Genomic DNA, 25021 nt, shown 5'->3' on the forward strand with positions numbered 1-25021 from the left:
ACTCACGGCTCAGGGCGGGGCCGAGCCGCTCTGCTGCTCGCTGATTGGCTCTAGCCGTCCTCCGCGCTCAGCCGATTAGTCCCTTTATTCCCAGGCCGGCGCTTTGCCCCGCCCCCTCTCGTCCCTCCTCCTCTCGCTGATTGGCCACCTCGGCTTCGGCGCTGATTGGTGGGAGGGGGAGGAGCGGCGCTCTGGTTGGAGGGCGGTGGAAGGGGGCGGGGCCGGCGGCGGGCGGGCGCGTGAGGCCGTGGCGGCGCGACGGGCGCGGAGCTGCGGGACGAGGCCGGGCCGGGTCTGAGGGGTCCGGGCCGGGTCCGAGGGGTCCGGGCCGGGGTCCCGCAGGTACCGCGGGGCCGGTGCTCACCCGCCGCGGCAGCTCCGCTTCCGGGCTCCGTGTGCCGCGGCCTGGCCCGGTGGCACCGGGACTGAGGGGGCGCGGGTGGCAGAGCCCTCAGCGGGCGGGAGGAGCTGAGGCGGGGCGGAGGCTGCGCCAGGGGAGGGGGCGCTCGGTCTGGGCTTCCCTGCCGCAACAGGGCCAGGCTCCCGGTAACGGCGCTGGTTCCTCAGCCCGCGGGTGCGATGGCGGCGGAGCGGGGACACTGGAGCAGCCTGACAGCGCTGCAGAAAACCGCCCTGGTGCTGGGGATCCCGGCCGGGGCCACCGTCCTCTACATCCTGTACCGGCGGTACCGGGAGAGCCGAGGTGGGTGTCGCAGCCCCTGTGTCCCTTCCGGTCCCCCGTGTCCTTTCCAGGCCCCCCCGCATCCCCCCTTACATTCAGCAGTGCCGAGGTGCTCAGGTCCCCCCCCCGCCCCGGGTCCCCCTTTGGTTCCCTCAGGGTCCGGTGTCCCCCCCCGCCCCGGGTCCCCCTTTGGTTCCCTCAGGGTCCCTTGTCCCCCCCCGCCCCGGGTCCCCCTTTGGTTCCCTCAGGGTCCCTTGTCCCCGCTCCCCGGGTCCCCCTTTGGTTCTCTCAGGGTCCGGTGTCCCCCCCCCTCCCGGGGTCCCCCTTTGGTTCCCTCAGGGTCCGGTGTCCCCCCCCAACCCGGGTCCCCCTTTGGTTCCCTCAGGGTCCGGTGTCCCCCCCAACCCGGGTCCCCCTTTGTTTCCCTCAGGGTCCCTTGTCCCCCCCGCCCCGGGTCCCCCTTTGGTTCCCTCAGGGTCCAGTGTCCCCCCCAACCCGGGTCCCCCTTTGGTTCCCTCAGGGTCCGGTGTCCCCCCCCCCAACCCGGGTCCCCCTTTGGTTCTCTCCAGTTCCCATGTCCCCCAACCGGGGTCCCCCTTTGGTTCTCTCCAGTTCCTGTGTCCCCCAACCCGGGTCCCCCTTTGGTTCTCTCCAGTTCCTGTGTCCCCCAACCCGGGTCCCCCTTTGGTTCTCTCCAGTTCCCGTGTCCCCCAACCCGGGTCCCCCTTTGGTTCTCTCCAGTTCCCGTGTCCCCCAACCCGGGTCCCCCTTTGGTTCTCTCCAGTTCCCGTGTCCCCCAACCCGGGTCCCCCTTTGGTTCTCTCCAGTTCCCGTGTCCCCCCTCTCCTGGGTCCCCCTTTGGTTCCCTCAGGGTCCCCCTTGCATTCCCCCCTGGGTCCCTTTAGGGTCCCCCCAGGTCACTTCAGGGTCCCCCCGTGCTCCCTCCCCAGTCCCGGGGCAGCTTCTGGAGCAGCTTTACCCATTTACCGTTTCACCGGGGCTGTTTCTGCCTCCCCCCGGTGCCTCACGCCACTGCGGTCCCACAGAGGAGAGACTGACGTTTGTGGGGGACAAGGAGCTGGAGATCGAGATGCGGGTGCCCCGGGCGGCCATGAAATCCATCATTGGGCGGAAAGGAGCCACCATCAAAAAGGTGAGGGACACCGGGGGGGGCCGAGCTCACCGGGACCCCCGGTAAATGGCTCATCCTCCGCTTCCCGGTGCCCACAGCTGAGCCAGGAGACCGGTGCCCGCATCACGGTGGAGGAAGAGGAGGGTGAGGAGGAGACGGCGCTGCTCATCGCAGGCTCTCCCGCCCAGGTGTGCCGCGCCAAAGCCGCCGTGCACCGCATCGTGACGGAGAGCACGCCGGTGACCGAGCAGCTCTGCGTGCCCCAGCGCGCCGTGGGACGGATCATCGGTACCTCACCCCCCCCGCGGGGGTCGCAGATGGACCCGCTCGGTGGCAGAATGGTGGGGCGGGAGGGTGGTGCTGCCTCCTGCTCTGTATCCCTGGGGACCCCAATTACCCCACCAGGGGCCCTCCCGGATGCCTGGGTCCTCCCCAGCATGCCTGGGTCCACTTGCGTTGGGGGCATCTCAGATATCTGGATCCCCTGCGTCAGCCCCCAGGGGACCCAGGCATCCGGGCCCCCCCACTTTCCCCCCACAAAGGACACAATTTTGGGGACCTGCCCCCCCCACTCCCTGACCGCCTGGGGGACCCAGGCATCCGGCCCCCCCACTTTCCCCCCATGAAGGGCACAATTTTGGGGACCTGACCCCCTGGGGGGACCCAGATAGCTGGGCACAGCTGGGCCCCATCCATGGCTAATTAGGGCTCACTAATGGCAGCTGCTAATGAGTGTCATGCTGACACCTGGAGAGGAGTGGGACCTGAATCCCTGGGTGCCCTACTGATCCCCATTCCCCCCACAAGAGAACCCAGGCGTCCGGGGAAAGAAATGAGAGAAACCCCCCGATTTCCTTCATGTGTTTTAATTAATCTGATTGCATCCCGCAGGCCGGGGGGGCGAGACGGTGCGCGGCATCTGCCGCAGCTCGGGGGCCCGCGTGCTCTGCGAGCGTGAGGCCGACGCCGGCCCGGGCCCCATCAGGGTCGTGCAGCTCTCGGGGACGCGCGCGGAGGTGGCGGCCGCCAAGGTGAGCGGGACCCCGAGGCCCCGGGGGGTGTCCTGGTGCCCCCAGCCCACCGCTCGCCTCTTCCACCCCACCAGAAACTCATCCTGGAGAAGGTGACGGAGGACGTCGCTTTCCACAAGGAGCTGGTGGTGGCCGCCGCGCGCTGCCCGGGCAAACAGCCCCTGGGCCGCCGGCGGGACCGGGAGCCGCTGCCTGATGGGGAGGAGGAGGATGAAGGGGCCACGTCCCGGGCTGAAGGCTCCGAACTGCACCAGGATGAGGATGAGGAGCTGGAGGTGCCGAAATTTGAGGGTAAGAGAAGGCATTTGCTTCGTTGCGGTGACATATAACCAGGGGACAAGCGGAGGGTTGGGGACGCTTGAGTGGTGCTGGGTCACCCCGGGGCTGCCTGTGGCTTTGTCCCCCTCCTCGTGCCCCAGGTGGTGCCGTTACCGGGCGGGACGGCTCAGCCGGAGCCGTTTGTCCTATAGTCGCCCCGAGTGGTGTCTCCATCAGCGGGATGGGGATTCGGGGCTCCCTGGGCTGCCCCCCCAGCTCTCACCACCCCCCCTGCAGTTCCCAGCCCCGATTTGGGCCCCGTGCCCCCCGAGCCCCTGCAGGTTTTCGTCTCGGCGGCCGAAAGCCCCGCGCGGTTCTGGGTGCAGCTGGTGGGGCGGCGCAACCTGCGGCTGGACCGGCTCCGCGCCGACATGCGCCGGCACTACCGGAGCGGCGGCCGCGCGGTGAGATCCACAGGGCACCGTCCCCGTCCCCCCTTGCTCCCTGCAGCCGTCGTGGGGGTGTCACCTGCTCTGTCCCCCCCCGCCCAGGCTGAGCTTTTGACGGTCCAAGCCGGGGACATCGTGGCTGCTCCGTCCCCGGACGGCGGCGAGTGGCACCGGGCACGTGTGCTGGGCACGCGGGGGGACGGCAGCGTGGGGCTGCACTACGTGGATTTTGGGGACAACGGGGATGCCCCCCCTGAGGCGCTGCGGGCCCTGCGGTGAGCGTGGGTGGCACCGGGGGGGTGGGGACAGCAGTTTGGTGTCCCCAGGGGGGGCTGGTGGTGGGGAGGGGGCTCACAGCTGGGGGATTTCGGTGTTTGGGGGGCCAAGGGGGACTGTGTCACCGCGTCACCGCGCTCTCTGTCCCCACCAGGAGTGACTTCCTCAGCCTGCCCTTCCAAGCCATCGAGTGCAGCCTGGCCGGGATCAAGCCTGCTGGTGAGTTAGGGGGGCTAGATCTTTGTGTCCCCTCCTGGGGGGGTGACACCCAGTGTCCCTCCCCCGGGCGGGGGTGTCACCTCATGTCTCCCACATTTGAAACGGGGCGTCGGGGGGTCCCGTCCTTCCCTGGGGATGTTCAAACCCCCAGGGACGCAGCCCGGTGACCCCATGGTGTGTGTCGCCGTCCCCTTGGGGGTCCCGTTGTCCCCCCGGCAGGTGACACGTGGGACGAGGCAGCGCTGGCCGCGTTCCAGCGCCTGACGCACTGTGCCCGCTGGACGCCGGTGCTGGCCACCGTCACCAGTTACTCCCAGTCCGGGCTCTGCCCCCGGCCCAGCGTGCAGCTCTTTGGGCTCCACCACAACCAGGTGACCCCGGCGTCCCCGTGTCCCTTCCCCATGTCCCCATGACCCCCCGTTACCCTCTCTGCTCCCGCAGAGCCTGGATGTGGCCACGGAGCTGGTGCGGTTGGGCCACGCTGTGCCCTGTCCCCAAGAGGGGCCGGGGGGGGACGGGACCCCTCAGCCGGTACCGGGAGCTGCGGCGGAGACACCGGTGAGTGGAGATGGGCTGGGGAGGGTGGACGAGGCTCTGGAGGGAGATGGTGCCTGAGGATCGGTGTCACCCCGGTGTCACCACCGGTGTCACCCCGGTGTCACCGTGCAGGAGCCCGTCACCGCCACCTCCCTCGAGAGCCTCTTGTTGGAGCCACAGCACAGCCCCAGCGAGACCCCCCGCACCCCATCGTGCCTCAGCCTGTCCGGTAAGCACAGGCACCGGCTGGGAACAGCCCCGGTGCCACCGCTAACGTGCCCGGTGACACTGGTACCGTGTCCCCAGCCACCCCTTTTCCCACTGTCTCTACAGACGGTGCGTCCGGCGGCAGCGAGGATGGTGATGGTGACGGTGTCGTGACAGAGATGAGGTCATCGTGACGCCCCCGTTACCGGCCCGGTCTCCCCTGTTCGCCCCGGTTGCGGTTGGTTTGGTTTTGCCCCGGCCCTGTTTTGCGGCAAAGGGAAAAGAACCGCTTTGTTGTTAATAAATTGAAGGTTTTGGAGCTCCCGCTTGTTCCGGTTACCGAGACCTACGGCTGCCCTGTTTCCCCTGTGTTTTGGGGGGGTGACCCCGGGGGGAATCCGGAGCACCGCTATGGTGGGGAGTTGTGGTAACGGGGAACACCGGGCGCAGGCGCGCAGCAGGGCAGCCTCCGGTGGGGTCCTCGGGCGCCGGTGCATGGAGCCGCGGTGTCGTTGTGCGCAGGCGCACTCAGCTCGGCGCAGGGTTGTGTGCGCAGGCGCGCTGCGGGGCAGCCCCGCGGGGTCCTCGGCGGGACCGGGAGCGGGGCGGTCATGCTGGGCGCGGGGAGCGGCGGGCGGCGGCGCCATCGTGGTGCGGGCGGCCAGCCGGGCCCTGAGCCTCAGCCACGGCCGGGTGAGCCCCGGGGGGACCGGGGAGAGCGTTTGGGCGCCGGGTTGTGGGGTGTCCGTGAGGGAAACGGCGGGGGGCGGGAGTATCCGTGAGGAGACGGGGAGGGCGACAGCATCCGTGAGGTGACTGAGGGGGGGGGCGGGAGTGTCCGTGAGGTGACCGGGGTGGGGGCGGGAGTGTCCGTGAGGTGACCGGGCGGTTTGCACAGGGGCCTTGGGGCAGCTGGTGGTCGGGTGGAGGCAACCGGGGGGTGTTCCGGACTCACCACCGGGAGACCCCGGTTTACCCGGTACCGGGGGGGTGTGATGTGTGTGTGTCCCGGTCCCCCCGGTCTGACCGCGCTCCCCGCAGGGCACGGTGGTGGTGGAGCGCTGGTGGCAGGTGCCGCTCAGCAAGGAGGGCCGGCCCCCCCGCCTGTACCACCGGCGGCACCGCGTGTACCGGCTGCTGGAGGACACGAAGCACCGGCCGCGGGGGCAGCTGGAGCTCCTCCTCACCCAGCCCGTGGAGGGTACGGACCCGCCCCGGCTCCCCCCGTTATACCCCATCCCCCCGTTAGGGTCCCGTTTCCCCCCCATGTGTCCCATTTCTGTCCCATTTCCATCCCATTTCCCCCCATTATTTTCCCATTTCTGTCCCATTCCCTCCCCATTGTGTCCTGTTTCTGTCCCATTTCTGTCCCGTTTCTGACCTGTTTCCCCCGTTATCTCCCATTTCTGTCCCATTTCTCCCCATTATGTCCATTTCTGTCCCATTTTTGTCCCTTTTCCCCCCCATTGTGTCCCGTTTCTGTCCCATTTCCATCCCCTTTCCACCCATTATTTCCCGTTTCTGTCCCATTCCCTCCCCATTGTGTCCCATTTCTGTCCCATTCCTGTCCTGTTTCTGACCTGTTTCCCCCGTTATCTCCCATTTCTGTCCCATTTCTCCCCATTATGTCCCATTTCTGTCCCATTTTTGTCTCCTTTCCCCCCCATTGTGTCCCGTTTCTGTCCCATTTCCATCCCATTTCCCCCCATTATCTCCCATTTCTGTCCCATTCCCTCCCCATTGTGTCCTATTCCTGTCCCATTTCTGACCTGTTTCCCCCGTTATCTCCCATTTTTGTCCCTTTTCCCCCCCATTATGTCCCATTTCTGTCCCATTTCCCCACTGTGTCCTGTTTCCCTGCCCGTTATGTCCCGTTTCTGTCCCGTTTCCCCCATTATGTCCCACTTCCCCCGTTATGTCCCATTTCTGTCCCATTTCCCCCTGTTATCCCCCATTTCTGTTCCATTTTTGTCCTGTTTCCCCCCCTTTATGTCCCACTTCTGTTCCATTTCCCCCCATTACATCCTTGTTTTGCCCCATTTCCCTCCCTTACATCCCATTTTCCCCATTATGTCCCGTTTCCACCCGTTATGTCCAGTTTCTGTCCCATTTTGCCCATCACGTCCCGTTTCCCCCCATTATATCCTAGTTCTGTCCCCTTCCCCCCTTATGTCCCACTTCTCTCCTATTTCTCCCCATTATGTCCCATTTCTATCCCATTCCCCCCCCATTATACCCCAATTCCCCCTCTTATGACCCGTTTCTGTCCTGTTTCCCCATTATATCCCATTTCTGCCCCATTTCCCCCCCGTTCTGCCCCATTTCCCCCATTCTACCCCATTTCCCCCCATTATTTCCCCCCGTTACATCCCATCCCCACTGACCCGCAGCAACTCATGCCACAGAGCCCCCAAACCTATCATTTTGCACCATTTTCCCTCTTTATTTCGCATCCACCCCCCACCAGCTGATATCCAGGGTGGGGGGGGACCCATCCCTGACCCCCTGTCCCCCCCCCCCCCAGGTTTGGGGACCCGTGGGGACCTGGTGAGCGTGGAGAAACGCGTGGGCGGAACAAGCTGCTGCCGCGTGGTTTGGCCGTGTACGCGTCCCCCGAGAACCGGCGGCTGTTCGAGGAGGAGAAGCAGGTGAGGCAGGAAACGGGGGGCTCGGAAATGGGGAAAAATTAGGCAAAAAAGCAAAGATTTAGGGGGGGGTGTTATTGGGGATCATCCTCGCGCCCCCCCCATGCATCTGGTTTGGGATCATCCCCATGTCCATCCCCACGCGTCTGTTTTTGGGGTGATTCTCCTCCTTGTGTCCCCCACAGCTGCGTCAGGAGGGGGGGAAGGTGGAGGAGCAGCAGACGCAGAGCGGGGAGAAGGTGAGTGTGGGGGGGTCCAACCCCCCCAAAACTGCTGCGGGGAGACCCCCCGCCCTGGGGTTGGGAGCTGCTCATGAACCTCATCCCACCGCTGTGTGTGTCCCAGTGTCACCCTGTCCCCCCCAAACCCCTGGGGTGCATGTTGCCCCCTTGGGCACCTCGGTGCCCCCCCCCCGGCGAGCACAGAGCCCCCCCAACCCCTTCATCCCCCCCCTAGACCCTCAGCTTCCTCCGGAGCTGCCGCCTCGAGGTTGGGATGAAGAACAACGTCAAGTGGGAGCTGAACAACGAGATCGTGGCGCGGCATTTCCTCAAGAACGTGAGCGCTTCTGCCGTTAACGGGGGTGGCGGGGGGGGGGGTCTCTAGGGGTTGTCCCCCCCCCAAATCTCACCCCACCACCCCATCTCGTTCCGCAGCTGCGGGTTTTCGTGCCCCCCCATGCGGTGAAGCTGCCCGAGGAGCCCATCACGCGCTGGGAGAATACTGGTGCGATGTGACGGTGAGAGGCCCCCCCCAAAAACCCTCCCCACCCCCAAACCCCTTCCCCCACCCCCCCACTCTGTACCCCCCCCCAGAGAACCCTGAGCTCAGTCCTGGCACAGGGTGCGAGGAGCCAAAATCCTTTATTTCAAAGAGGGAAATAACGAACCAAAAGCCCCGTCCCTGGGACACACAGAGTGGGGGTGTCTCTTTGCCCCCCCCAGGGAGTGGTCCCCCCCCAAAACCACCTCCCACAGATCCTGGTTCCCATCACCTCCCGGTGCCTTCGCTGTGCCCCATTCCCGTGGGGTGGGGAAGGGGTGAAGGCCCCTATTTCCCCCCCATTTCCCCCCCGTTTCCCCCCCCGTTTCCCGCCCATTTCCTCCCCGTTTCCCCCCCCATTTCCTCCCCGTTTCCCCCCATTTCCCTCCCCGTTCCCCCCCATTTCCTCCCCGTTTCCCCCCGTTTTCCTCCCCATTTCCCCCCGTTTCCTCCCCATTTCCCCCCGTTTCCTCTCTATTCCCCCCCCATTTCTTCCCCGTTTCCCCCCCATTTCCCCCCGTTTCCCCCCATTTCCTCCCCGTTTCCCCCCCCATTTCCTCCCCATTCCCCCCCGTTTCCTCTCTATTCCCCCCCATTTCCTCTCTATTCCCCCCCATTTCCTCCCCTATTTCCCCCCCGTTTCCCCCCATTCCCTCCCCTATCCCCTATTCCCCCCCATTCCCAGCTCCCCCCGCACTCATGTCCCCCCAAATTTTAGGGACAGAGCATCCTCTGGCACATGATGGGGCAGAGACCCCAGAGCAGCCTCCCCCCACCCCCGGGGGACAAAGGGGGGTCCCGGGGGGGGTTCCCCGGCCCTGACCCCCCTCCCCGTGCGCTGCAGGTGAACGGGCTGGACACGGTGCGGGTGCCCATGACCGTGGTGCAGTTCATGCGCCCCAAGACCCGGCGCTACCGGCACTGGCTGCAGCAGCAACGGGAGGCGCTGGAGGCCACCAGGGAGGGGTTGCTGTGAAACTGGGGGGGCCCCCGACCCCCCTGGGACCCCCAAACTACACCTGGGACCCCCCAACTCTACCTGGGACTCCCAACTCCTTGGGATCCCCAGATTGCTCCCAGGACCCCCACAGGACCCCCAGACTGCCCCCAGGACCCCTGTGACCCCCAAACTACACCTGGGACCCCCCAACTCCTTGGGATCCCCAAACTGCTCCCAGGACCCCCAGACTGCCCCCAGGACCCCTGGGACCCCCAAACTACACCTGGGACCCCCCAACTCCTTGGGATCCCCAAACTGCTCCCACGACCCCCACAGGACCCCCAAACTGCCCCCAGGACCCCTGGGACCCCCAAACTACACCTGGGACTCCCCAACTCCTTGGGATCCCCAAACTGCTCCCACGACCCCCCACAGGACCCCCAGACTGCCCCCAGGACCCCTGGGATCCCCAAACTACACCTGGGACCCCCCCAACTCCTTGGGATCCCCAAACTGCTCCCAGGACCCCCACAGGCCCCCCAAACTGCCCCCAGGACCCCCCCAACTCCTTGGGACCCCCAAACTGCCCCCCAGGACCCCTGGGACCACCTCAGGACCCCCAAACTCCCCCCAGGACCCCTGGGACTCCAAACTACCCCTGGGACCCCCCCAGGACCTCTGGGATGCCCCCAACTCCTTGGGATTCCCAGACTGCTCTCAAGACCCCCATGGGAACACCCCCAGCACCCCAAATTGCCCCCGAGACCTGTGGGACCCCCACATTCCCCCAGGACCCCCCTGGAACCCCCAAAGTCCCCCCAGGACCCAGGTGCGGTTCCCCAGAAAGGATTGGGGGGGTGGTTCCTGGAGCTGCTCGGTCACAGGGGGGGACACAGGTGGGGTGGGGGGGGTCCCAGCGCTTTTATTGGGGTGAGACCCCCCCCTCAAGACGCTGCTCCCGGCCCCCCCAGCTGCTCCCGGATGCGACGCGGCAGCTCCGGCTGCGTAAAGTACCCTGGGGGGGTACGGGGGGGTGAGGGGACGCCTGGGACCCCCTATGTACCCCCCAGGCATTGGGGACCCCCCCGGGACCCCCCGTCACCTGCAGCGAACTCCAGGACATCATCCGGGCGCTGGTGCAGCAGCTCCCTGGTTGGGGGAGGGGGGGGCACAGGGTTTTTTGGGGGAAATGGGCTGTTTTGGGGGTTTTTATGGCAAATGAACGTTTGTTTTTCACACGAATTGGGGTGTTTTTTGGGGGAGTTTCTCGGGGGGGGGGGGGGTTCGGGTCCCACCTGAGGAAGCCGCGAATCAACAGCCGCGTCTCGGGGTGTCCCCGCAGGTACCACGCTCGCTGCTCAGCCTCAGCGTGGCCGGGGGGGGGCTCGGAACAGCGTCACGCGTGGGCTGGGGGGGGGGTGGGGGAAACACAAGTGTCACCCGTGGGCTGGGGAGGCGGGGGGGGGACGTCACCCGGGGGTGGCCCCATGTGAGACACCCCCCTACACACAGGCCCGCAGCGCAACGCGGGGGTCACCGCGCCCCCCACGCGTGTGAACGCGTCCCGTGGGGGGGTCACAGCCCGTGGGTGCGTGTCCCGGTGTGTCCCCCCCCCCCGGCCCCCGCCGCGGCACCTGCCGGGGACGCGGTGGCGGTTGCGGCGACGCCATCTTGGCTGCGGCCGGTGCGACCGGTCGCTATGGCAACGGAGGGGGGTGACAACGACTCCGTGGCGGGGGGGGGGGTGGGGGTGACACGCGGGGTGTGCGCGTGGGGTGTGACACGGGGGGGCTGGGATGGGGGCGGTGTGTGTGTGTCCCCACCCCGGGTGGAGCGGGTCCGCCCCGCGCTCAGCACCGGGGACAGCGCCGAGGGGGGGGGACGGACACGGGGACACGCGGGGACGGACACACGGACTCGCCATCCTCACCCCCCCGCGCGTGCACACACGGGCGCGCCCCCGCGAGCGCGGCCCCGCACACACGCACCCGCCCCGCGCGTCCCCCCCGCAGCCCCGGCGGCCGCCGCGGCGGAGCCCCGGGCGAGGCGGAGCCGGTGGCCACTGCTCGGTGCCCGGTTGCCCGTGTCCAGCGCTCGGGGCCGGTCCCCAGGTCCCGGTGCTCTCGCCGGTGCCCGGTTCGCGGTCCCGCTCTGACATCAGCACCGGGAGGGGCGGGGCGGTACCGGCCGGGGAAGAAAAGCGGCGAGCGGGGTCCGGAGCCGGTACCGGTGCCGGTACCGGGGCGCAGCGGGCGCGGGGTTTCGCCGCCGCCGGAGCTCTCGGGGAGCGCGGCCGGTGCGGCCGCCATGGGCCGGGCCGGGCGCTGAACCTTCCCCCGGTACCGGGGGCCCCCCGGGGGCAGCGGGGCGGCGAGCGGGCGGTACCGGCAGCCACCGGCATCTGGGGGCCGCCGCACGGGAGGGCCCCATCGGGAAACCGCCGGGACCTACCGGGAGCGCCGCCCCCCGGGCAGAGCTGCCCCCGCCCCGCCGCGCCCCGTCCCCGGAGCCGAGCGGAGCCCCGGGGCCGCCTCGTCCTTTGTGTGCGCCGCGGCCGGGCCGCCACCGGGCACCGGGCACCGGCAGCCGCCAGCGGGAGCCGCTCCGGCAGCCGAACGCGGGCGGTGGGAACGCGGCACCGGCCACCGCGGCGGCGATACCGGGAGCCGCACCGAGCGGCGGGAGCGGCCCCGGGGCCCGGTCCCCCACCGGCGGCCCCATGAAGGAGCCCGACGCCATCAAACTCTTCGTGGGGCAGATCCCGCGGCACCTGGAGGAGAAGGATCTCAAACCCATCTTCGAGCAGTTCGGCAAGATCTACGAGCTCACCGTCATCAAGGACAAGTACACCGGCATGCACAAAGGTAACGGCACCGGGAGAGCCACCGGGCACCGGCACGGCCCTGGGGAACTGGCAACGGGAGCGGGGTGCGGCCCCCGGCCCCGGGAATGGCACCGGGAACAGCCTCGGGTGCCACAAACGGCACCGGGGACAGCCCTGGGGAACGGGGAGCGGCCGCCGGGAATGGCACCGGGAATGGCACAGGGAACGGCACCGGGAACTGGCACAGCCCTGGGGAACCGGGAACGGCGCCGGGAACACCTCCGGCACCGGGCACAGCCCCACGTACAGCCAGAGGCCCCGAGCAGCATCCACAGCCCCGGTGCGGCCCCGGGTAGCTCCCGGTCCAGCCCCGGGCACCCCGGTCCAGCCGCAGGCAGCGGGTTCAGCCCGTGGCCGGTGCTGCGGGGGTGGGTGGCGGTTGCGCGGGGATGTTGGGTGCGGGTGTTGCGTGGGCGCTGGGGGTGTTTGTGCGGGTGTCGGGGGGGCTGTGAGCGGCTGTGCCGGCGCAGGGTGTTGCGTGGGTGGGTGTTTGCGGTGCTGGGTAACGGCCGGAGGGGGGGGGGTCGACCCCCCAAAAACAAACCCCCCTTCCCTGGCAGCTGGGGGGGGGGGTCCCTGGAGCCCCAGGACAGGCTGGAGGGGCAGAAAGAGAGTGCAGGCCTGAGGACGGGTGATGGCCACAGAGAGACTGGGGGGGTTCGGGGCTGCTGCCCCCAGATGCCTGAGACCCCCCAGGCTCTATCGGGGGACCTGGGGACCCACAATTGTCCCCAGCCTGGGCCTGGGGGGGGGGCGGGGGCAGAGCCCTGAAATGCCATAGGGGGTCTGGGTGCCTCAAGGGGTCTGTACCCCCCCATGTACCCCCCCCCCATCCCAATGTCTCCCCCCAGGATGCGCCTTCCTGACCTATTGCGCCCGCGAGTCGGCCCTGAAGGCGCAGAGCGCCCTACACGAGCAGAAAACCCTCCCGGGGGTGAGTGGGGCCCCCCCGTGACACCCCCACCCGTGACACCCCCACCCGTGACACCCCCTCGCCCGTGGGAGGACCCAGGTGTCCGGGACCCCACCTTTGGGATGGAGACGGGGGGTGTCGCACCCACAAACATCTGCTGGGGGGTTATAAATAGCGGGCGCTGCATCGCCTGAAGACGCTAACGAAGGCCTGGCGCTAATTAGGGCCTGGCGCTAACGAAGCGTTGCCAGGCGAGCGGCGGGCACCGGGCAGCTGAGCTAACAAAGCCGGGGGGGGGGAACCCAGGCGTCCGGGTGTCCCCCACCTCCCCCATTGCAGCTGGGGTGCTGGGGGGGGTCCCAGCACCCAGTTTCTCCCCTATAGGTGCTGGGGGTGCCTGAAGCCTCATGGCGGGGTTTAGGGGTTCCCAAGGGTGTGGGTTGGGGTGGGGTGGGGGGGGTATTTTGGGGGTCCCCGCGTGTAGGGGTGGGGGGGTCGGTGCCCCCCCCGCCTGGCTGCGCGTGTCCCGCCGGCCCCGGGGGGATTTGGCTTCGCCGGGATAATCCGGGGATTTGGGGGCCGTAAATCCCGGGGGGGATTTGCGGGGTGTGGGGGGGGATTAGGGGCGGCACCGCCCTGGCAGCTGCACCCCCCTCACCTCACCGGGATGGGGACGGGAACAGGGAGCGACCCCCCCGCACTCGCCGGGCCTGGGGGTGGGGGGTGATGCTGGGGGGTCCTGGGGCAATTTGGGGTATTGGCCCTTCCCGTGCCCCCCCCGCCCTGGCCGGGGCTGATCCCGGCCCGCGGGGGATTACGGGGGATTAGTGCCCTCCCCCCCCGGGGGGGGGCATTTCCAGTGCCATCTGGGGGCGGGGGGGGGGGGGAGGGCTGGGGCCACCTTCGCTTTCGGCGGGGGAAAGGGGCCGCCTGGGGTCAGCTGGGGCGCCGTAACCGCCCCCCCGAGCCCCCCCCCCCCCCGGGCTGGGGTTGAACCGGCCCCCCCGAAACCCCCCGGGCTGAGGCTGAACCGGCGGCCCTGGGAACCCCCGCACTGAACGGGCCCCCCGGCGGCCCCATCTCCCGCATCCCCCCAACCCGGGGGGGTCACGGCCTGGGGGTCCCCCCTTCCCTCCCCCCCCCCCCCCCCAAACCTCCATTCCCTTCGCCCCCCCCATCCCCGTCATTGTTTATCGCGAGCGCTGATGATGTCAGCGGCGTTGCCGGGCAACGGGGATGGGGAAATTGGGATGAGTGGGCGGTTGCCATGGAGCCGGGGCTGCCGTTGTCATGGTTACCGGGCATCTGCGCCCTCCCCCCCCCGGCCTCTGGGGGTTACGGGGTGGGGGGGGGGGGTGGGCTCATCGCCCCTAATTAGCGGGGCGGTGGTGGGTGCTCGTTAGCGCATCCCTGGGCCCCCCGGTCCCCCCTTATGGCCGCGGTACCCGTTGCCAGGTAACGGATGCAGGGCTGGGGTTGCCATGGTGACGGGAGCATCTTTGGGGTGCTGGGGGCCGGGGGAGTGGATCCGTGCACCTCACGTGGTGGGGGGTGTCTGACCGGACACCTGGGCCCCTCGGGGAGTGGGGGGCCGTGTCCCCCCTTGTCCCCATCCCCTCCCCTGTCCCCCCCCTAGATGAACCGGCCCATCCAGGTGAAGCCGGCGGACAGTGAGAGCCGAGGAGGTACCAGTCCCCCCCCGGCCCCACAGTGTCCCCCCCCGCAGCCCTGTCCCCATTCCCTGTCCCCAAAACACCTCTGTGCCCACTTCCCATGTCCCTATCCCTGTCCCATGCCAAGGCTTTGTCCCCAGGGCGGGTGTCCCCACCTCTGTCCACCCCAACGTGTTCCTATTCCCCACAGGGGAGTCCTGGCCCATCCCAGTGTCCCCATGTCCCCATCTCTGGGTCTCAGCCCATCCTAGTGTCCCCATATCTCCATCTCCCCCATCCCCAGGTCCCAGCCCACCCCAGTGTTCCCATGTCCCCATCCCTGGATCCCAGCCCATCCCAGTGTCCCCCATGTCCCCATATACCTATCTCTGGGTCCCAATCCATTCCGGTGTCCCCATGTCCCCATCCCTGTGTCTCAGCCCATCCTAGTGTCCCCATATCCCCATCTCCCCCATCCCCGGGTGCCAGCCCATCCCATTGTCCCCATGTCCCCATCCCTGGATCCCAGCCCATCCTAGTGTTCCCATGTCCCCATATCCCTATCTCTGGGTCCCAACCCATTCCAGTGTCCCTATGTCCCTATCCCTGGGTCCTAGCCCATCCTAGTGTCCCCATGTCTACAATCCTGGGGGTCCCAGCCCATCCTGGTGTCCTCGTGTCCCCATCCCTGCGTCCCAACCCATCCCAGTATCCCCATATCCCCATCCTCGGGCCCCAGCCTATCCCAACGTCCCCAGGGGGTCCCACCCCGGAGTGCGGGGGGGTCCCCACCCTGGTGTCCCCTTGTCCCCGCCGTGTCCCCGCAGAGGACCGTAAGCTGTTTGTGGGGATGCTGAGCAAGCAGCAGGCGGACGAGGACGTGCGCAAGATGTTCGAGCCCTTCGGCACCATCGACGAGTGCACGGTGCTGCGGGGGCCCGACGGCACCAGCAAAGGTGGGGGGGCCAGGGGGGCTGGGAATGGCTCGGGGGGGGTCCCTGAGGGCTCTTGGAGGGGGGAGATGGGGATCTGTGGGGCAGGGTGTGAACTGGGGAGCGGGGTTGGGGTTGAGGGTTGGTGGGGCGAGTTCAGGTGGGGCCATGGGGTGTGTGCGGGGTCTGAGGGGGACAGGTGGGTGTCCCCCCTGCACGCTGACCAGCTGTCCCCCCCCAGGCTGTGCCTTCGTCAAGTTCCAGAGCCACGCGGAGGCCCAGGCCGCCATCGCCGCGCTGCACGGGAGCCGCACCCTCCCGGTGAGATGGGAATGTTGTCCCCACCGTCGCTGTCCCCATGGTCATCATCCCCATCATTGTCATCCCCTCCGTTGTCCCCATCATTGTCTCCATTATTGTCCCCGTCTTCGTCCCCACCACCATCCCTACCACCATTGTCCTCATCATTGTTGTCCCCATCTTCGTCCCCACCACCATCCCCACCATCCTCGTTCTCCATGACCCAGGGTGGTGGCACCAGGGTGACCATCATGAGGAGGTGATGTTCACCATCATCATCATCTTCACCACCCCCATTGTTGTCCCCATCACCATCCCCACCATCATCATCATTGTTCCCACTATCTTCATCCCCACCATTGTCCCCACCATCACCATTGTCCCCACCATCACCATTGTCCCCACCATCACCATTGTCCCCACTATCACCATCCCCACCATCCCCATCATCATTGTCCCCATCACCTTCATCCCCATCATCATTGTCCCCACTACCATCATCCCTACCACCATTGTCCCCATCATCATGGTCCCCACCACTATCATCCTGACCATCACCATTGCCCCCATCACCTTCATCCCTACCACCATTGTCCCCATCATCATTGTCCCCACCACCATCATTCCCACCATCACCATTGCCCCCACCACCATCATCCCCGCCATTGTCCCCATCATTCCCATCCCCACCCCTTGCCCCCAAGGACCCCGGTGCGGGCGGCCACCCCTGGGTGACCCCGTGTCGCCGTGTCCCCGCGCAGGGCGCGTCCTCCAGCCTGGTGGTGAAGTTTGCGGACACGGAGAAGGAGCGGGGGCTGCGGCGCATGCAGCAGGTCGCCAGCCAGCTGGGCATGTTCAGCCCCATCGCCCTCCAGTTCGGGGCCTACAGTGCCTACACGCAGGCGGTGGGTGGGGACACGGGGACACGTGGTGGCCCTGGCGGCTGCTGGGCCCCCTGGGGCAGCGGGAGGTCCTGGGGGTGATGGGTGGCTGGGTGGGTGATACTGGGAGATGCTGAACTCCTGTAGTGATGCGTGGTGGATGTGGGGACATGAGGGACCCCGTGGCCCAATGTGGGACATTGGGGGTGACACACCGGGAGGTGATGGAGATCTGTGGTTGGGTGTGGGGACATTGGTGTGTTGGGGTGACGGTTGTGGGGAGGTGACAGATCTCCATGACCCATGGTGGTGGCACCAGGGATGACCATCATGGGGAGGTGACGTTCTCCATGGCCCCAGGGTGGTGGTGCTTGGGTCACCATCATGGGAAAGTGACATTCTCCATGACCCAGGATGGTGGCACCAGGGTCACCATCATGGGGAGGTGACATTCTCCATGACCCAGGGTGGTGGCACCGGGGTCACCATCATGGGGAGGTGAAGTTCTCCATGGCCCAGGGTGGTGGTGCTTGGGTCACCATCATGGGGAGGTGATGGATCTCCATGGCACTGGGGCGCTGGCCCCACGGGGTGTCCCTGGGCTCCGGGTGGGACCGTGGTGGCCGGCAGTGGCCGGTGGCCCGTGCCCGGTGCCAGGCGCTGTCCCCGCAGCTGATGCAGCAGCAGGCGGCCCTGGTGGCCGCGCACTCGGCCTACCTCAGCCCCATGGCCACCATGGCCGTCCAGATGCAGCACATGGGCACGGTCAACCCCAACGGGCTCATCGCCACCCCCCTGCCCCCCTCCTCAGGTATGGGACAGCTACCACGGGGGACACGGGGATGGGCATATGGGGACACCAGGGATGGGACATGGGATATGGAGGACACCAGAAATGGGGGACACCAAGGGTGGAGGACATGGGATATGGGGGACAAGGGGACATGAGATATGGGGGACAGCAGAGATGGGGATGTGGGGACATCAGGGATAGGACATGAGATATGGGGGACACTGGGGATGGGGACATGTGGGATACCAGGGATGGGAATGTGGGGACACCTGGGAACGAGGGGTGCCAGGGGTGGGGCATGAGATATGGGGACATCAGGGTTGGGACATGGGATATGGAGGACACCAGGAATAGGGGACACCAGGTATGGGGACATGAGGGACACCAGGGGTGGAGAACATGGGATATGGGGGATACCTGGGAATGGGCACATGGGGATGTGGGACACCAGGGATTGGGGACACCAGGAATGGTGTCACCAGGGATGGGACATGGGCTATGGGGGACACTAGGAATTGGGGACACCTGGGAATGATGGCACCAGTGCTGGGGACCTGGGGGTGACACCAGGAGACTTGAGATGGTGTCACCAGCACTGGGGACGTGGGGGGTGACACCAGGAGACTTGAGATGGTGTCACCAGTGCTGGGGACCTGAGGGGTGACAGTGGGAGCCCAGAGATGGTGTCACCAATGCTGGGGACGTGGGGGGTGACACCAGGAGACTGAGACGGTGTCACCAGTGCTGGGGACCTGGGGGGTGACACCAGGAGACTTGAGATGGTGTCACCAGTGCTGGGGACCTGGGGGGTGACAGTGGGAGCCCAGAGATGGTGTCATCAATGCTGGGGACCCGGGGGCAACACCGGGAGACTGAGATGGTGTCACCAGCACTGGGAATGTCGGGGGTGACACCAGGAGACTGAGATGGTGTCACCAATGCTGGGGACCCAGGGGGTGACACCGGGAGACTGAGAGGTTGTCACCAGCTCTGGGGACCCGTGGGTGACCCCAGGGTGCCACGTTGTCCCCGCAGGAACCAGCACGCCGCCCGCCATGGCCGCCACCCCGGTCCCCGCCATGGCCGCCCCGCTCGGTGTCAACGGCTACAGCCCGGTGCCGGCACAGCCCGCGGGGCCCCCCGCGCCCCCCGACGCGCTCTACGCCGGCGGGGTCCCCCCCTTCCCAGGTGCCCGCCGCCCCCCCCGCGCCCCCCGTGTCCCCCGCCGCCCCTAACGGCCCCTCTGTCCCCAGCCCAGAGCCCCGCGGCCCCCCCGGACCCCCTGCAGCAGGCGTACGCCGGCATGCAGCACTACACAGGTGCGCTGGGGCACTGGGGGAACTGGGAGGCACTGGGGGGGTCTTGCATGTCTTGGGGGGGGCACTGGGAGGCACTGGGGGGGTCTTGCATGGCTTGGCGGGGCACTGGGAGGTCATGGTGTGGCACTGGGATGGCAGCTGGGAGGCACTTGGAGAGCATTGCGTGGCGCTGGTGGCACTGGGAGGCACTGGGGGGGTCTTGCATGTCTTGGGGGGGCACTGGGAGGCACTGGGGGGGTCTTGCATGGCTTGGGGGGGCACTGGGAGGTCATGGTGTGGCACTGGGATGGCAGCTGGGAGGCACTTGGAGAGCATTGTGTGGCACTGGTGGCACTGGGAGGCACTGGGGGAGGTCTTGCATGTCTTGGGAGGGCACTGGGAGGGCAACTGGGAGGTACTTGGGGGGTCTTGCATGGCTTGGGGGGGCACTGGGAGGTTATGGTGTGGCACTGGGATGGCAGCTGGGAGGCACTTGGAGAGCATTGCGTGGCACTGGTGGCACTGGAGGCACTAGGGGGGTCTTGCACGGCTTGGGGGGGCACTGGGAGGTCATGGTGTGGCACTTGGGATGGCAGCTGGGAGGCACTTGGAGAGCACTGCATGGCACTGATGGCACTGGGAGGCACTGGGGAGGTCTTGCATGGCTTGGGGGGCACTGGGAGGCACTGGGGGGGTCTTGCATGGCTTGGCGTGGCACTGGGGAGGTCATGGTGTGGCACTGGGATGGCAGCTGGGAGGCACTTGGAGAGCATTGCGTGCACTGGTGGCACTGGGAGGCACTGGGGAGGTCTTGCATGGCTTGGGGGGGCACTGGGAGGCACTAGGGGGGTCTTACATGGCTTGGGGGGGGCACTGGAAGGGCAACTGGGAGGCACTGGGGAGAGCTTGCATGGCACTGGTGGGCACTGGTGAGCACTGGGAGGGCATGGCATGGCACTGGGGGCAATGGGGGGCACTGGGAGGGCATGGCATGGCATTGAGGACACTGGGGGGCACTGGGAGGACATGGCGTGACACTGGGGACACTGGGGGGCAATGGGCGGCACTGAGAGGGCATGGCAGGGCACTGGAGGGCAGCTGGGAGGCACTGGGGGTCTTGCATGGTACTGGGAGGCACTGGGGGGTCATTGCATGGCACTGGTGGGTACTGGGAGGAGCTGGGGGGACAAGTCATGGCACTGGGAGGGCAGCTGGGAGGCACTGGGGTGCCAGGGGTCCCTGTGCACCCCCTGTTGACTCCCCATCCCCTCCCCAGCCGCCTACCCGGCCGCCTACGGGCTGGTGAGCCCGGCGTTCGCCCCCCCAGGAGCGCTGCTGGGCCCCCCCGCACCCCAACAGCAGCAGCAGCGCGAAGGTGAGACGGGGGACACCCCAAGGGACGAACCCCAGGGACACCCCAAGGGACACCCCTCAAGGGACAGACCCCAGGACACCCCAAGGGACAAACCCCAGGGACACCCCAAGGGACACCCCCAAAGGGACAGACCCCAGGGACACCCCAAGGGACAAACCCCAGGGACACCCCAAGGGACACCCCCAAAGGGACAGACCCCAGGGGCAGACCCCAGGACACCCCAAGGGACACCCCCAAAGAGACAAACCCCAGGACACCCCAAGGGACAAACCCCAGGGACACCCCAAGGGACACCCCCAAAGGGACAAACCCCAGGGACAGACCCCAGGACACCCCAAGGGACAAACCCCAGGGTGCTGTGGCTGGGGGGGGCTCAGAATCCCTAGGGGTGCAGGGACAAGTTTGGGGTGCCTGTGTGCACATGGGGTGGGTTTGGGGGTACAGGGGGCTGGTTTGGGGGTGCGGGGTGGGTTTGGAGGTGGTTTTGGGGGCACAGGGTGGGTTCAGAAGTGGTTTTGGGGTACATGGGGTGGTTTAGGGGACACAGGGTGGGTTTTGGGGTACATGGGGTGGTTTAGGGGACACAGGGCAGGTTTTGGGGGGACAGGGCAGGTTTTGGGGTACCTGGGGTGGTTTAGGGGGCTCAGGGCAGGGTTGGGGGGCACAAGGCAGGTTTTGGGGTACATGGGGTGGTTTAGGGGGCTCAGGGCAGGTTTTGGGGTCACAGGGTGGGTTTGGAGATGGTTTTGGGGTACATGGGGTGGTTTAGGGGGCTCAGGGCGGGTTTTGGGGTCACAGGGTGGGTTTGGAGATGGTTTTGGGGTACATGGGGTGGTTTAGGGGGCTCAGGGCAGGTTTTGGGGTCACAGGGTGGGTTTGGAGATGGTTTTGGGGTACATGGGGTGGTTTAGGGGGCTCAGGGCAGGTTTTGCAGCACAGGGTGGGTTTTGGGGTCACAGGGTGGGTTTTGAGATGGTTTAGGGGGCTCCGGGGGGGTTTAGGGGGCTCAGGGCGGGTTTTGGGGTACATGGAGTGGTTTAGGGGGCTCTGGGCAGGTTTTGCGGCCATGGGGTGGGTTTGGAGATGGTTCAGGGGGCTCCGGGTGGGTTTTGGGGTACATGGGGTGGTTTAGGGGGCTCCGGGCGGGTTTTGGGGTACATGGGGTGGTTTAGGGGGCTCCGAGCAGGTTTTGCGGCCATGGGGTGGGTTTGGAGATGGTTTAGGGGGCTCTGGGTGGGTTTTGGGGTACATGGATTGGTTCAGGGGGCACAGGACAGGTTTTGGGGTACATGGGGTGGTTTAGGGGGCTCTGGGCAGGTTTTGCGGCCATGGGGTGGGTTTGGAGATGGTTTAGGGGGCTCTGGGTGGGTTTTGGGGTACATGGAGTGGTTCAGGGGGCACAGGGCAGGTTTTGGGGTACATGGGGTGGTTTAGGGGGCTCCGGGCGGGTTTTGGGGTACATGGGGTGGTTCAGGGGGCTCTGGGCAGGTTTTGCGGCCATGGGGTGGGTTTGGAGATGGTTTAGGGGGCTCTGGGTGGGTTTTGGGGTACATGGGGTGGTTCAGGGGGCTCCGGGCGGGATTTGGGGCCGGGGCCGCTGCCCCCACCCGCCGTGACGCCGCTCCCCCCCCGCAGGCCCCGAGGGCTGTAACATCTTCATCTACCACCTGCCCCAGGAGTTCGCCGACACCGAGATCCTGCAGATGTTCCTGCCCTTCGGCAACGTCATCTCCGCCAAGGTCTTCGTGGACCGCGCCACCAACCAGAGCAAGTGCTTCGGTAGGGACAGCGCGGCCGGGGACGGGGACATGATGGCCAAGGGATGGGGACATGATGGCCAGGGACACCATGGCCAGGGATGGGGACACTATGGCCAGGGGATGGGGACATGATGGCCAGGGATGGGGGTACCATGGCCAGGGATGGGGACATGATAGCCAGGGACACCATGGCCAGGAGATGGGGACATGATGGCCAGGGACACCATGGCCGAGGAATGGGGACACCATGGCCAGGAGATGGGGACATGATGGCCAGGGACACCGTGGCCAGGGATGGGGGCACCATAGCCAGGGATGGGGACTTGATGGCCAGGGATGGGGACACAATGGTCAGGGACACCATGGCCAGGAGATGGGGGCACTATGGCCAGGGGATGGGAACACCATGGCCAGGAGATGGGGACATGGTGGCCAGGGACACTATGGCCAGGAAATGAGGACACTATGACCAAGGGATTGGGACACCATGGCCAGGGACATCATGGCCGAGGGATGGGGACACCACGGCCAGGGGATGGAGACATGGTGGCCAGGGGATGGGGACATGATGGCCACAGATGCCGTGGCCAGGAGATGGGGACACTATGACCAAGGGCTGGGGACATGGTGGCCAGGGATGGGGACATGATGGCCAGGAGATAGGGACATGATGGCCAGCGACACTATGGCCAGGAGATGGGGGCACTATGGCCAAGGGATGGGGACACCATGGCCAGGGGATGGGGACACCAGAAATGGAGACAGGGACACTACAACTGGGGTCACCATGGCCAGGGCTGACACAACAGGGACCACTGTGGCCAGGACATGGAGACACCATGGCCAGGGGCTGGGGACACCACACCTGGGCCACCATGGCCAGGGGCCGTGGGACCACGTTGCCCCACAGCAGAGCCCCCCGGGGCTGTGGGACAGAGCCTGGGGAGGGTATTGGCCCTGATGTCCCTGAAGTCCCCGCTGTCCCCAATGTCCCCAACGCTGTCCCCGCAGGTTTCGTCAGCTTTGACAACCCGGCCAGCGCACAGGCCGCCATCCAGGCCATGAACGGCTTCCAGATCGGGATGAAGCGCCTCAAGGTGCAGCTCAAGAGGCCCAAAGACGCCAACCGGCCCTACTGAGCCCGGTGAGCCCCCCCGGGACCCCCCCCCCGAGCCCCCCCCGGGACCCCCAGCTCTGCTTAACTCCCCCAAATCTCCCCGTTTTCCCCCAGGTCGGAGGCTCTGGAGCAGCACCCATGGGTGCCCCCCCTTGCAGAGCAGCCCCCCCCCCCGCAGCGGTGCTCGCGGGGGGCTCGGTGCTGCCGGGGGGGGGCACACAGACCCCCACACGCTCAGGAAGGATGGACCCCCCCCCCACCCAGGACCAAGCCGGACCCCACACCCAACCAGGCAGGGCTGGGGGGGGCCCTGGGTGCCAGCCCCCCAATCTGGGTCCAATCTGCCCTGGGGGGGGGGGCACCCACCCCCAAACCCCCCGAATTCCCCCTTGCACCCCGCAGGGCCCTTCACCCCCCCCTCGGAGCTTTTCTCTCACCAAACAGGACCAAAACCAGCTCCGGGATGGGGGTCCCATGAGGGGGGGACATTCCGTGGTTGGGGACACCGACCCCGGCACTGTCACCCCCCCCTCCCCGGTCCCCTGGGTGGCCGTGCCAGGGCGCAGCGGGACCCCCACCCCACACACACACTGCCACCCGCTTCGCCCCCCAACCTGCCTCAGTTCCCCCCCCCCACACCCTCCAGGCACCAAAATGGGGACAAACCAGCCAAATTTGGGGACAGAGGGACATGGGGACGCGCCAGGGGGGACACGATGGCTCCAGACCCGCAGCGGCCAAAAGTGGGGTGTGCCGGGGCCCCCCCAGCCAAAGCGGTGCCCCCTGGTACCCCCTAAATGGGGACAGTGCTCCTGACACCCCCCAAAATGGTGCCAGTGCCCCCGACACCCCTAAATGGGGATGGTGACCCTGACCCCCCTAAATGGGACAGTGACTCTGATGCCCCCTAAATGCAGTGCCCCCAACACCCCTAAATGGGGACGGTGACCATGACACCCCCAAAATGGGGACGGTGACACTGACACCCCAAAGGGGATAGGGACCCTGAACCCCCAAAATGGGGACAGTGATGCCAACACCCCTAAATGGGATGGTGAGCCTCACCCCCCAAATGGGGATGGTGACCCCAATACCCCAAAGGGGATGGGGACCCTGACCCCCCAAATGGGGACGGTGACCCCGACACCCCAATATGGGAATGGTGACCACAACACCCCAAAGGGAATGGGGACCCTGACCCCCCAAAATGGGGACAGTGACCCCAACACCCCAAAGGGGATGGGGACCCTGACCCCTCTAAATGAGGACAGTGACCCCGACATCCCAATATGGGAATGGTGACCATGACACCCCAAAGGGAATGGGGACCCTGACACCCCAAAATGGGGACGGTGACCCCCAATACCCCAAAGGGATTGGGGACCCTGACCCCCCTAAATGGGGACAGTGACCCCAACACCCCAATATGGGAATGGTGACCATGACACCCCAAAGGGAATGGGGACCTTGACACCCCCCCCCCCCCCAAAATGGGGACGGTGACCCCAATACCCCAAAGGGGATAGGGACCGTGACCCCCCCTAAATGGGGATGGTGCCGACACCCCAAAATGGGGACCATGCCCCTGACCCCCCCAAAATGGGGATGGTGCCCCTGACACCCCCAAAAGGGGCTGGTGTGCCTCCCCATCCCCACTGTCTGGAAGGTTTTGGGGTGCGGGAGGGGGTGTGGGGGGGCGGGTCTGTCCCCCCTTTTTGGGGGTTCGGGTCCTGCTGAGTCCACGTGGGGGTGGGTCGGGGTGGGGGGGTGGGGGGGGGCGCAGACCCCCGGGATTTACCGGCCCAGACGCCGCCACTTAATTTATTTGCTATTTATTGCGGTTCCTTTGGATAATTTAAGTTGATTCCTTTTATTATTTGATTTTCCTCTTTTTTTTCTGTCTAAATAAAATAAGTTAAAAAAATAATACAAACCTGAAGCTTAAAGGAGCCTCGGGGGGGGGGGGGAATTTGGGGGG

General features: G+C 66.6%; 3 protein-coding genes and 1 long non-coding RNA gene across 8 annotated transcripts; 3 read left to right on the plus strand and 1 right to left on the minus strand.

Moving 5' to 3' along the window:
- The first annotated feature begins 205 nt into the window (after positions 1–205).
- On the plus strand, positions 206–5130 carry TDRKH (tudor and KH domain containing). Of its 4 annotated transcripts, none has more exons than XM_065043239.1 (13): positions 206–342; positions 568–703; positions 1729–1835; positions 1913–2102; positions 2706–2845; positions 2920–3136; positions 3401–3567; positions 3655–3827; positions 3983–4047; positions 4267–4418; positions 4489–4605; positions 4717–4813; positions 4891–5130. In XM_065043239.1, exons 2-13 carry the CDS (start codon positions 580–582, stop codon positions 4983–4985), a joined length of 1644 nt encoding a protein of 547 aa, XP_064899311.1. In that variant the 5' UTR covers positions 206–342; positions 568–579; the 3' UTR covers positions 4986–5130. The 4 variants fall into 4 exon arrangements, 3 of the variants coding, with proteins under 3 accessions (XP_064899311.1, XP_064899313.1, XP_064899312.1); XM_065043241.1 differs by having other exon boundaries at positions 4918–5130; XM_065043240.1 differs by lacking the exon at positions 206–342 and having other exon boundaries at positions 358–703.
- A 72-nt stretch (positions 5131–5202) lies between these two features.
- MRPL9 (mitochondrial ribosomal protein L9) lies at positions 5203–10376 on the plus strand. Its single transcript, XM_065043253.1, is given in 10 exon segments — positions 5203–5484; positions 5833–5992; positions 7316–7354; positions 7357–7439; positions 7622–7675; positions 7893–7994; positions 8093–8150; positions 8153–8175; positions 9043–9217; positions 9335–10376. Coding segments are annotated over 9 exon segments (933 nt in total). The 3' UTR covers positions 9175–9217; positions 9335–10376.
- On the minus strand, positions 9994–10873 carry LOC135576607 (uncharacterized). The gene is made up of 4 exons (XR_010468406.1): positions 10773–10873; positions 10434–10545; positions 10241–10287; positions 9994–10153 (listed from the first exon to the last, which is right to left on the minus strand). It is a non-coding gene; the product is annotated as an uncharacterized LOC135576607 (long non-coding RNA).
- Positions 10874–11126: 253 nt separating this feature from the next.
- Positions 11127–24976, plus strand: CELF3 (CUGBP Elav-like family member 3). 2 transcript variants are annotated; one of them, XR_010468405.1, is made up of 13 exons: positions 11127–12002; positions 12874–12956; positions 14572–14620; positions 15415–15543; positions 15761–15840; positions 16581–16724; positions 17373–17511; positions 18529–18681; positions 18747–18812; positions 20068–20166; positions 21843–21945; positions 22938–23070; positions 23158–24976. XR_010468405.1 is itself a non-coding variant. In XM_065043247.1 (13 exons), exons 1-12 carry the CDS (start codon positions 11858–11860, stop codon positions 23063–23065), a joined length of 1359 nt encoding a protein of 452 aa, XP_064899319.1. In that variant the 5' UTR covers positions 11143–11857; the 3' UTR covers positions 23066–23070; positions 23158–24976. The 2 variants fall into 2 exon arrangements, 1 of the variants encoding a protein (XP_064899319.1); XM_065043247.1 differs by having other exon boundaries at positions 11143–12002; positions 21802–21945.
- The last annotated feature ends 45 nt before the right edge of the window (positions 24977–25021 follow it).

The sequence above is a fragment of the Columba livia genome, chromosome 28, assembly GCF_036013475.1.
Source record: "Columba livia isolate bColLiv1 breed racing homer chromosome 28, bColLiv1.pat.W.v2, whole genome shotgun sequence".
In the NCBI taxonomy this organism is placed as follows: domain Eukaryota; kingdom Metazoa; phylum Chordata; class Aves; order Columbiformes; family Columbidae; genus Columba; species Columba livia.